The sequence below is a fragment of the Oculina patagonica genome, chromosome 1, assembly GCF_052425735.1.
Source record: "Oculina patagonica isolate OP01 chromosome 1, crgOcupat, whole genome shotgun sequence".
NCBI classification, from domain to species: domain Eukaryota; kingdom Metazoa; phylum Cnidaria; class Anthozoa; order Scleractinia; family Oculinidae; genus Oculina; species Oculina patagonica.
Genome location: NC_135758.1, coordinates 8,861,492 through 8,874,009, shown reverse-complemented (window position 1 = coordinate 8,874,009; position 12,518 = coordinate 8,861,492). Strand labels below are relative to the sequence as shown.

At 35.8% G+C, this 12,518-nt stretch overlaps 1 protein-coding gene across 1 annotated transcript; it reads left to right on the top strand.

The window, feature by feature from the left end:
• Positions 1-3,315: 3,315 nt before the first annotated feature.
• LOC144655176 (uncharacterized) lies at positions 3,316-9,821 on the top strand. The gene is made up of 3 exons (XM_078515394.1): positions 3,316-3,448; positions 8,360-8,677; positions 9,257-9,821. Exons 1-3 carry the CDS (start codon positions 3,359-3,361, stop codon positions 9,308-9,310), a joined length of 462 nt encoding a protein of 153 aa, XP_078371520.1. The 5' UTR covers positions 3,316-3,358; the 3' UTR covers positions 9,311-9,821.
• Positions 9,822-12,518: the final 2,697 nt, after the last annotated feature.

Genomic DNA, 12,518 nt, shown 5'->3' with positions numbered 1-12,518 from the left:
TCATTTTAGATTCACGTTTAGAAAGTTGTTTGATAGAAATATGAACAACAATTATTTCTAAGATTCTAGTGTAAAAGGAATTAAACATTACATTAGGATCACTGGATATCGTGAATTAGAGCAGATTCATAAAAATAAAAATCGTCTCATTATTAGATCTTAATATTATTGGGAAGAGAAGAATATATTTTTTTTTACAATTAGGAAGTTAGGTAGATGATCAGTAAGATCATAAACAAGATTTCCACTTGAGGTGAGATGTTTCTGAGTGGTCAGTAATTCGGGTGGGTTGTAAAATGTGTGGTTGAAAACTAGAGGACCCCTAAGGTATTTAAAAAGTTTTCTGTATCTGCGTGAGAATCCAATTTAAGGAGGTCTAGATTGAAATCTCCCAAGGTAATGCAGAACTTATCCTTCCTATGAATCTTGTCAACTGTAGAGTTAAGATTATCCATAAAGTTTTGTATATAACCATTTGGGTGCAGATAAATCACACTACAGATCATGTTTCTTTGAGATCCATTTTGCATCTCTATCCATAGATCCTCAAAGTCATCTGTTGTTTTTGTGAGTTCAGGACTAGTTGTAAATAACTGAATGATTTGCCTTGATACAAAAACCAACTCCTCCAGCATTTGAAAGACTGGGTTGGAAAGTAAATGAATAACCTGGTATTTAAACATTGGGCAAACAATTTTGGTAAACTTTTAGCTTAATCCCAGGAAGGCAAATATATTAACTCAGACAACATTTGCTGCAAATTATCATAGTTGGCTGACAAGTTGTTGATATGTTTCTGCTCCTTGAAACAATAGAAACAGAGAAAGGGCGTTTTTCCTTTATTCCTATTTTGATTCCATGCCTCGATGTAAAACAGAACTCTTGTGATATGCGAGCCACATTTGCCTTGTCCTGCCATACCATTTTGCTCGGTTATTATCGAAGCGTAACATTTGAATCGTTCATTCTTTGTGAATGCCTAACCTTTCCGAGAACGATGAACTTTTTGCCTATTTTATACTCTTTAACTCTATTTACAAACCCTGAATAAGTTGATTATACGCCCGTGTGAACTTCTGAAAGATTGGTCCTTACTGCAATAGCCGGTTTCTAGCACTCAAAATGACAGCAAATCCATAGATTCCACTGGAGGCAAGCATTCTGGATCGTATGTTTTATCCGGAATTATTACAGGATCCATTCCAACACAAGAAATCTCATCCGAGTAGGTTTCTTCACGTGGGGATCGAGGTTGTTCACATAATCCGAGAGGGAATATACCGCCATGATGGAAAAGTGGAACACCAATATGGCGTCTCAAATTTCCCGCGAAAAATGTGACGTCACGTGAAAACGCTCTATAATTTCAAACTAGATCGCTTCAAATGGTTTTGGAAAATGCGTTTGAAAACCGATAGCGCCGTTAAAAAATCATATATTATTAATTTAGCAAAACAGGATCGCCATTTATACACGATTAAAATAAAAAGCAGATTTTATGATTGTATGATTAAATTTGAATTGATTCTAACATAAACACTTAGTCTTTAATATATACCGCCCAAATACAACTAATCAAGTTCCTCTTTAATTTCTCGAGCGCGACAAAATTTTGGTAACAAATGTACTTCCAGAACAGCAACAGCAACAAACATTTAGCCAAAAATAAAACGTGCAGTAGTGCGTATCATCAAATTTGTAGGGTTATTACATAGCCGGGCATGAAAGGATATTTTGTTATCTTCCTAGGACAATAAAAGAGAATAAAAATTCTAAACTTAAGCGCAGTATCTGTTGCGTGATCGAAGGTCTTGTTCTTGTGAAACTGATCGATTTCTGGCCATGACGGAATTACATTATAGTTACAATATTTCGATTGTTTCATGGCTTAATATGAAAAGAGCGAAATCAAAACATTTTAACTTCTTCGTTTTTTGTTTTTGTTTTATTCCGTTAGATATCAAGTTACCACACTCATTTCCGTTCGTAAATCATCGATAAAGAAGGACGTTTTGTTTTTTCGTCGATACTGTGCTATAATACCTCTACTTGCTTAAGAATAAGTTTAGAACTCCAAGAGAACGAAATCAACCGAATTTTTGAATGAGAAACAAATCATGATCAGTTCTGACTACTTTGAAAACAAAAATACGAGAACTTAAAAATGTTAGCCTAACAATTTCCAAGTTGTAATCCTTTTCGACCTGTTCCAAAGACCTTCTTCGAAAGTTTTAGTTTACTGGGTGGTCACTTATAACAAACCGGGACAATTATTTTTAGCTTTCTGTTAACACTTCAGTTTAGTATTTGGAATTACACAAAATCCCCCGTGATAGCTCCCCTCGCTGTTTGCTTGAGTTCGTGTTCATCATATTAATTGTAAAGAATCTATTACAAGAACCCGAAAGTTTGATGAGTGAAATGTTTTTTTGTTCTATGTTAGGCCTTTTTTTGTGCAACGGAGATAGATCTTCAAGCAGAACAAGTACGTAAAGAAAGTTCGTTTTCGTATATGTCTATATTGCTTGATCTGTTCTACTCGTGAGAAATTCTCATACTTTCAACTAATAAGTGATCATAATTTTAATTAGCAATATATTTTCTATTTGTAAATTTGTATCTTAGGCACACACACGCACATGATCGCAAGCATCGAAGAAAAATTATAAGATTAACTGAAAAAAACAACAACAACAACATGGGGATTCAGAACAGGACAATTGTAATTCAGTTCTGTTATGAAGAAACATTATTTCCTTCGCCAAAGGCGGGGAAGGGTGGTTTATATAAAGAGGAAGAAACCTTTTTTATTCCTTTTAACTGGTCAAAATTATTATATTACGGGTGGTGAATATATTATAATTTGATGTTTCAAGAATCTTCTAGGTAGCCCACAGACAGATCGACTTTAAGACCTGCAGTGTTTTATACGAACTTTTTCAAAGAAATCAATGTTTTTCAAAAAAAAAAAATACACCACAACCAGGACTTTTTTCAAGCTATTTTTTTTTTCAAAAAGATAAAAAAAAACTGAAGAAAGCTTAAAATAGGTATGAATTTGTATTTTCCCTACTCGATCATATTGCAAGAAAACGAACCTGTTTGACATATCGGTTACATTGACTTAATATTAGATGGACATATTGACAACCGACAGCGGAAGTTTACATTAAAAACACGAAAAAGGACCAGTTCGATTTGTTGAACTAATGACTCAACTATATTGCCGTATTACCTCAAGACTAATAATTCAGCAGATTGTTCTCACTCTCGTTAAATTCGGCGTGCGAAGTCAGTCCGTTACAAGGAAGTATATTTTAGAGTTCTCAATACTAAAGCTTTTAATCACCGTACATAGATGAAAGTAAAGAAACGTACCGTTTATCTATCGCTGTTGTTATTGCAGTCTTGCATATTCCAGGGAAAAGGTGCGTCCAACACATCAAAGGTAAGAAGCGAGAATAAACGACTTAGTATTTCTTAAATGCAAAAGTATAGTAATGGATAGTTTGATTTGAACGTTCAATAAAATAAGCAATTCAATATTCGCTTCTCGCTAAAGTCTCATTTCAGAAAAAAGTTTAAAATTTTATTGTTTGGTAACTACGATTTTGATTTTGGACATGAAATGTGTTTCTTGTATTTGACCGTTTTACAAGAATCAACGCCATTGTAAGCGAGCGAATGCACAAGAAGCATCCGTTGAATGATCAACTATACTTGCTTATGAATAAGGAGGCAAAGACATCAGTGATTCTAACAGTATTTACTTTTTGCCACATTTTGGTCAATTGATAGGACGAAAAAACAAAATTAAACTTAATGCAACGTTTATCTCCCGAAATGTAATTTCGTACTAACGATCCACTGTAAAGAATTTACGAAAAAGAAGAAGAGCCTTAAAGGTTGTATTGCAAAATTTTTAGAAAATGTTTGCGCCATTTTGTTACACGCCTACCGGATTGTGATAAAAAAACATTACGAACTTATTGTTGGCTAAGATTAGTGTCACTCGCGAATTCCGCTGTTTCAGGGTTTTATAGCACATGTAGAATAAAAGTTCTCACCGGACAAGAAACATAAATTATAATAAACGAAAAGTTTTGTAAGTGAACTGCATTTTTCTCTCAGAAAATAGCAATATTTGAGGCACACTGGGAGAAATGTATTGTCAAAAAAATAAGGAAGAAAACACATTGCAGGAAAAATCACGTTTGGTCTGGCATGTTGCTTCGTTGTACATCACTCAAACCAACAACGGGTGTTTACTTATAAACTAGAAATAGCAGATCTAAATTTGTGTAGTTACTTGGTTTAATATAGTAGACAGTTACATGTATGTCAAAATACCAATTGACAAAGCTTCGTGTGCAAAATTAGTGATAATATGCTATGAATCTGCCTTTGGAAAAAAATATATTTCTTTTTATATCTTGCCTGATTCGCAGACTCTTGAAAGGTCATTAAAAAAAGCTTAGGCAATGGAGAGTATTTAAGCTTCAATTGGTTGTGAATTTTTCTTTGTCACTTATTACGGAAAGTGATCATATCGCAAGAAAACGAACCTGTTTGGCTAGCAGTCACGTGGCTTGCATATCATGGACTTCACTGACAACCAACAGCGGAAGTCTACATAAGAAACACGAAAAAACGGCCAGTTCGTTGAACTAATGACTTAACCATATTGTATTACCTCGAGATTAAGATTGTTCTCTCTTTCGTTAACTGAGTACGAAGCCAGTCGGTTTCAAGGAAGAACATTTCTGAGTTCTCAGTACCGAAGACTTCTTTTCATCGTACAGACATGAACGGAAAGAAACTTAACGTTTTTCTATCGTTGTTGTTATTGCTGTCTTGCATTTTTGAGGGGAAAAGTGCGTCCACAACATCCAAGGTAAGAAGCAAAAATAAAAGACTTAGTCTTCCCTCAATGGAAAAGTCTGAATTCAGAAAATAAGTAATTTTTTTTATAATTCAGTAATGGTTAGTTTGATTAGAACGTTTAATTTAAAATAAGCAATGTGGTATTCGCTTCTTGTAAAAATTTCCGTTCAGAAAAAGTCAAATTTTCATTGTTCAGCAACTACAATTTTGTTTTTGAACATCAAATGTGTTTTCAGTAAAAATCGTTCTTGACTATTAAGAAAAATATGGGTTTGAGCAGAATAATCGATAATTCATATTGTAAGAGAGTGAATGCATGAGAAACATCCGTTAAATGATCATCTGTACATGCTTATAAATAAGGAAGCAAAGACACCAGGGTCTCTAAAAGTATTAATTTTACATCAGCTTATTTGTTTATGCTAAGTTTTTGCCACACTTTCGCTGCGTAATTGGTGGGTGAGAAAAGCGTTTTGATCCATTAATGTATTCTTTAATGACTCATTAGAAAAAAAAATATCAAAAAAAATGGCCTGAATGGCTGTAGCGCAAAAGTTTCAGAAAATCTCTGCGCACTTTTGCTTCCGCTTGCCGGACTCTGATTAAATATTATAAACATTCTAAACTCATTTTTTCTTTAGAATAGTGTCACTCGCTACTTGCGCTCTATCGGAGCTTTATATGTTCAAGTAGAACAAAGCGATGTCAGCATCGAACAACTAAAAATTTTGTAACTACCTGTAAATTTTCTACTATGAAATAGCAATATTTGATGCGCTCAGGGAGAAATTTATTGTTAAAAAAAAAATGAGGAAAAAAACACATTGCAGGAAAAATCCCGTTTGGCCTATCACTCACGTTGCCTTGTTGGACATCACTCAAACCGACAACAGGTGTTTACTTTTAAATTCGACGTAGCAAATATGGGTAGTTACTTGGTTTAATATAGTAGACAGTTATCTCAAAATACGAACTGGCAAAACTTGGGGTGTAAAATGATAACCTGCTATGAATTTGCCTTTGGAAAAAATATATTTCTTTTTACTTCTTTCCTGAATCACAGACTCTTGTAAGGTCATAAAAAACGCTTAAACAATGAAGAATATTTAAATTTAATTGGGTGCGAAATATTCTTTTGTCACTTATTGGGAATGCGATCAAATAGCAAGAAAACGAACCTGTTTGGCATTTCAGTCATATGGCTTGCATATTTTGGACTTCACTGACAACCGACAGCGGAAGTTTACATTGGAAACATGAAAAACGGCCATTTTTATTTGTTGAACTAATGTCTCAACTATATTGTTCTACCTCGAAAGTAAGAGTTCAGATTGTCCTTATACTCGTTAACTGCGTGCGAGGTCAATCCGTTAGAAGAAAGAACATTCCAGAGTTTTCAACACTGGTCATGAAGCTTTGTATCATCGTACAGACATGAAAGAAAAGAAACTTAACGTTTTTCTCTCGCTGTTTTTACTACTGTCTTGTATTTTTGAAGGGAAAATTGCAGCCACTGCATGAAAAGTCTGAATTTAGAAAAAAAAATTATAGTTTGATTTGAACTCGTTTAATTAAAACAAGCAACGGTATATTCGCTTCTTGTAAAAATCTTAATTAAGGAAAGGTCAAAGTTATTTTGTTCAACAACTACCATTTTGCTTTTGAACATCAAGAGTGTTTTCTGTAAAAATTGCTTTAAACAATTAAACTAGAAATAGTTGACACTAGTTGCCCCCGGTGTTAATCAGTTTTTATTTTCTGTTCATCCTTTTCCACAGTCAATTCTTTCGCTTGAGAACAATCATGTTGCCTTGCTGGACATCATTCAAACGCGACAACGGATGTATAAAAGTAACACATCTAAATTTTGGTAGTTAATTGGTTTAATATAGTAAACAGTGGTGTCAAAATACGAACTGGCAAAAATTCGAAAAAAAAAAAAAACTTGTTTGTCCCTTCGATATTTTTGTTAGTTAATAGTCGCAAAGAACTTTGTCAAGTTGAAGACATTGCGTAACCGGTTTGCGGACTGTGAATTTAAAGAAACAAACATGTTCGAGAAATCTAGCGCTGTGACGTTGTTGCTGTGGTTGATGGTTGCCCGCTTTTCAAACAAGTTGAAGGAAATAACACTGTGTTACTAGTCCACGGTAAGAATTCATACATAGATCAAAAACTTGTCTTCTTCATCTGGCCGCTTGTTCTTATCCGTTTTGTATGCACGTGGTGTACCCGTTCTATATTCGCTGATAGGTTAAGGAATCATTGGCGTTGATAAATGTAGGGAATTGGCGGATTTCGTTCAGTTTTAGGTTTTTCCAATTAAGTCAGTTTCTTTCTTTCAAGGTAGACGAGATTAAAAAAAATTAAAATTCCTCGGTTACGATAACTTTGTTTACTAAAAGAAGACACAAAATATGGACTTTCGCGATTAACCCTCGGACGTACAAGCAAACTCACACCCCCACCATCGTACAAAGGGGGGGGGGGGGTTGGATGGAACCCCTCCCCGGAGTTCTCGTTATTTTAAGGCGTAGCGAAATTATTTTGAACTGAGAAGAAAGCCCTTAGCTTACTCTACAAGATGACATAATTTTAATTGGCTGTGACGTCATATGACGTCACGTGACGTCATTAGAGCTGCCATCTTGGATCCGCCATCTTGGATTTCAACATGTTCTTAGAAAGTCAGAAAATAACGGAAATTGATGCCAAATCAAGCCAGAATGCTTACGGAATGTAAAATTTGAACACATCTTGCACTTCTGTTTTAAAAAAACTGGAAAAATTAAGAAAATGGTAAAAATGACGATTTTTGGCAAGACCTGCCTGTATTTATGATGTTGCCATGGCAACGTCAAATACCATGGACACATGGTTAACATATCAACATTTCCGCAAAGGATGATTGAACAGCTACTGAAAGTTTCAGCATTGTATAGTAAACCGTTTTTTAAATTTGGAAAAAACCTTAGGGGGGGGGGGTGGCATCCCCCCCTTGTACGTTCGAGGGTTAAATACTCAACTTTCACAAACTAAGTGATTATCGATCAGATTGCAAAACTAACTTTCACTCAGTAAGAATTGCGTAAAAATAAAGTTGAATCACTAAGGTGTCAATAATGATGAATCCACTGACTACATAGTTACTGCCAAAACCTTCGTTATTACTGTTCTACGAAAGAAGTGTAGATAACAAGTCGGTTATATTTGGCGCATAATTTCCATTTTAGCCTTTTTTTTAGTTTTTATATTTATTTATTTATTTTCTTAAAACGTTTATCACAAATTTAATCCGAAATTACACATGCTTAAAACAAGCAGCAGCTTCGACGTGACGTCATTTCTAACGTGTTCAACATACTTTATCAGCTTTCATCAAATAGAGTAGGGATAACATTTTTTTTGTTTATTTTAATTTAACTTAGCATAACGATTCAAAAACTAGAACACCTACATTCTTTCTTTTTTCAAGTTCATGTGCAGAGGTTGCACCTCTTGCAACAATGGTATAAATGGACAGAATGGTTTACCAGGTCGCGATGGCCGAGATGGCGCGAAAGGTCAGAGGGGCGTGTCTGGTCCTGCTGGGTCACGTGGGGCTAAGGGAGACAATGGCGTGGCAGGCACACCAGGCCCACGTGGTGAAAAAGGGGAAAAAGGCGTGGTAGGCAACCCTGGATCACGTGGTGTTAAAGGGGAAGTAGGACCAAAAGGCTCAGATACTGAGCACCGAAACTGGAAACAGTGTGCGTGGAAGAAGGTTGACGGGCGTGACACTGGTCTTATTCAGGTATGCAAAAATGTACAAAGAAGTTATTTTTTTCGTCACTGTACTCGAACATGCCTTCTTCCCTGTTACATGAAAAATCAAATGAATAGGATTTTTACGCATTCTAGTAAAGTTTAATTTATTTTTAGTAGTTTAAAATCTTCGAGGCCGCATTTGACTTTTCTTGGCAAAGGCTTTTTAATCTGTTCTTGAAACTGCTTAGACGAAGTCAAGACATTTAATAATGAACAAGCGCAAAAGCAAACACAAGCAAGATAAAAAATAAAGATCGGTGTGAATGTGTATGTTGTATCACCAACGTTCTTAACAAAAATTAAAAAAAAAAAAAAACAGCAGCAGAAACATTTCTAAAACAAACATGTCATCTGGGAGACTTTGTTAAGAAACAAGCAAAACACACATCACGTGTAGTCAAAGAGTAATTGAAACACGGTTCGTTATTGTTTTGATGCTACGTGTGATACTTAAAAACGAATTCGAGATATAAAAGCACCAAACCTAAACTTCAGACATATGATTCTTTTATGAACGAGCATCTTTGTCTTTGAAACGATTCGTTATGGCCTTAATTAATTGCAGGATTGCGTCTTCAACAAGAAGAAGAATGATACCGCTCTCCGCGTTGCTTTTTAAAGCAATTTCCGCCTGTACTGCAACACGTGCTGCAAGCGTTGGTTCATCACCTTTAACGGCGCCGAGTGTAGCGGTCCATTGCCTGTTGAGGCAGTGATGTGGATCAGAAGTAGTAACCAGGACAACCACTTACCCGGAGCAATAGAGGGATTCTGTGAAAACATTCCCAAGGGCAAAATCCGTGTTGGTATCAACATTGGGAACTGTGCTGGAGGTAGAAACGCAGATGGTCAGACAGGCTGGGGTGTAGTTTCTTGCTTAGTAATTGAAGAAGTCCCACGGTCGCAATAAGAATTATGACATGATCAGTTGCTTACAGGTTAAAATGAAGCTGATTTTGCTGTAATACATGTAACACATTATACACTATTGTTACACGATGAATAAGCTATAATTGTAAGGGTCTGGTGAATTCTAAAGGTGAAGGGATTTTACGTTTGTAACTAGCTGCAAAGTTTTTTTTAGGACACTATTTCATGTGAGTACTTTTTTCTTTAATAAACACACGAAGTTAAGCCAATTATTGTCCTTGTTTAATGATATCACGTATGCGCTTTCCGTATTCAAAACCGGAACGCGAAAGCTAGACAGCTTTTAATCACTGTATCAGAATACTTATGGGAACTGCTCGGCTGTTGGAAAAATCGACAGCTTTCTCGTTCAATACCCAGTCTGCGAGAATTGTGCGAATCAGCTGTTTATAATAGTTGCTAAGAAATATGACAGGTATTTTTTACCATGGCAACATGACAGCGGTTTTCTTTTACATCACAATCATCACTGGTTAGCAGTGTTAGAGCTCGAGCCCGCGATGTGCTTGAATTAAAAATGAAATCTCATATCAGAAGGTCAAACACAACCTGAAAACGTACTTGCTGTATTCAGTTATCGCTCCCACATAAAACGCTTAGAATAGCTTATATGACAATGTATTTCAAGTGGCAGCTGTTCATTACACAGTTATTCGGGAAAAAAGGAAGAGAAATGCACAAAAAAACTTAGCGATTGAAAAAGTTAAAGGATAACCCAGGCACCCTGTGTGACTGCCGACGTATTAAGTGTTTGGGGCGACGTGACCTGGATTGGGGCGACGTAACTTGGGGCGACAATACTCTCTGAATGTTCAAACATTAGAAATCTATTAATGAGCAAATCACGTGGATTCATCTTTATTTTCACTCCAGATTCAAAAGAATCAAATAAGAAAGTGCCACATGAGCGACTGATAATGACGATTTTGGACCCTTGGTTGAAATATCACCACGTAGATTAAAGCTTATTTTCACTCCAGATCTAGTAAAACCGGCCAGTTTGAGATTTGAAAAATGCAGTTTGGGTCTTTTTGGAAAAATGCCATCACGTGGTTTCATCCTAATTTTCACTTCAGGTCCAAAAAAATCGAAAAACAAAGTGCTACATGAGCCACTGAAAATGACGATTTTGGGCCCTTGTGTTGAAATACCACCACGTAGATTAAAGCCTATTTTCACTCCAGATCCAACAAAACCGGCCAGATTGAGACTTGAAATGCACAGTTTGGGTCGCTTTTGAAAACTGCCATAACGTGGATTCATTCTAATGTTTACTCCAGTCCAAAGAATCGAATAAGAAAGTGTTACATGGGCCACTGAAAATGACGATTTTGTGCGCTTGTGTTAAAATACCACCACGTAGATTAAAACTTATTTTCACTCCAGATCATCATTTGACGAATATACCTGGTTTAGTTTTTCAATATTTCTACTTGTTTTTCTGTTTTCTATAAGAACTATTTTTCAGTTTTCAAGCTTAGCATTCGGGGAGACTTTCATACTGAAGAATTAGCCGACGCTGTTTCGTTCTTGAATAAACATTGGCATGGTATACGTAGTGGGACATTGTTAACAGTACTTTGTATACCTTCTGGTCATCTATTTATTCGAATTTTGTTATTATGAATATTGATTTATGCTACATGCTATCATCGACAACGGTTGGATTTCCATGTATATAACATGTGCAAATATTGTATTTTGGAACGTGATCATGAATCTACAGTAGAACCCCGATAACAGGAACTCTGAAGGGAAAAGAAAAACAAGTTCGAGTTAGCGGGGTCTCGTGTTTTGGGGGTCGAGTGAATATTCAATTTGCCATGTTAATAATCGATAGTTTACTGATATTTCAGAACTTCAGTATACAGTACAGTGCAAATCAAACTTCTCTCGTCAGAAACTCTAATACGAAAATACATTCTTATGATAAGAGTGGAAAATGATTGCCAAATACGCGATCCGTTCGTTGCTCTAATTAAAATGAAAATGCTGTAGTGCTAGGATTAGTGTTTTATAAATTTGATCACACGACAAGAAGAGCTTATGAGATTTTTCAATGGGCATCCATGGCAAGTTGCAAGAACCGGAATTTGACCAAGATTTTGATCAAGGTAAACGAAATTTAGTTCGAGTTAGCGGGGAATCCGATTTAATATCCGAGTTGGAGTTACCGGGGTTCTACTGTAGTTAAAAGGGGCCGCCTGTACCGACTATCCGACGCTCTGCCTCATCCTTTCTTAATTTGTAGCCGTACTTGAAATTGTTTAGTTTATCATATAAATGTCAAAATCCTGATCACTATAAAATTCAAATTGCTTCAGGCACTGATTTCAAAAGTGAAAATACGCGATTTACCAATACAGGGTTTTACTAAATAATATTTACTTTTTTCCTACTTAATCGTCTCTCTTCGACATACCTGAACTCATAATCGCACGATATCCCCGGTTTTTTTCTTTCTTAGGGGTATCTATGGCACGTTTGCACTGATTTGTTGTTTTGAATTTTGAATCGTGTAAGTAATGGCTGAGTTAACAAGCATATTTACATTTATCACTTGAAGAGAGTCGCATGCGGTTAATATGTTTTCCCGGTACTTTAATTCCGTATTTCTCGTTCGCAAAGCTATTTGCTTCCAGGACGATGAATCTAACACGAAAGTAGCCGCCTTCGCTAATTATGAGGTTACCCTCAACAATTTTTAGCACTTCATTTTTTTATTATAAAAATATCCCAACTACGGTGAATTTTAACATAATTTTCAGTGCTTCAGGCACTTTTGACTACGTAGCAACGTAACAACTTTGTTATGTCTCAAGAAACAGTTATAAAGATTCGAAAACGTTTAGATAGTAAAACTTACATTGACTGGAGTGTTTCGTTTTTCAGCCAAA

What these genes read in the sequence shown, in the direction of transcription:
- LOC144655176 (XM_078515394.1), top strand. Translation starts at nt 3,359, where the DNA reads ATGAAAGTAAAGAAACGTACCGTTTATCTATCGCTGTTGTTATTGCAG. An exon ending in GTGCGTCCAACACATCAAAG is followed by an intron (nt 3,449 to 8,359) that starts GTAAGAAGCGAG and finishes TCTTTTTTCAAG; the next exon opens with TTCATGTGCAGAGGTTGCAC. An exon ending in GTGACACTGGTCTTATTCAG is followed by an intron (nt 8,678 to 9,256) that starts GTATGCAAAAAT and finishes AATTAATTGCAG; the next exon opens with GATTGCGTCTTCAACAAGAA.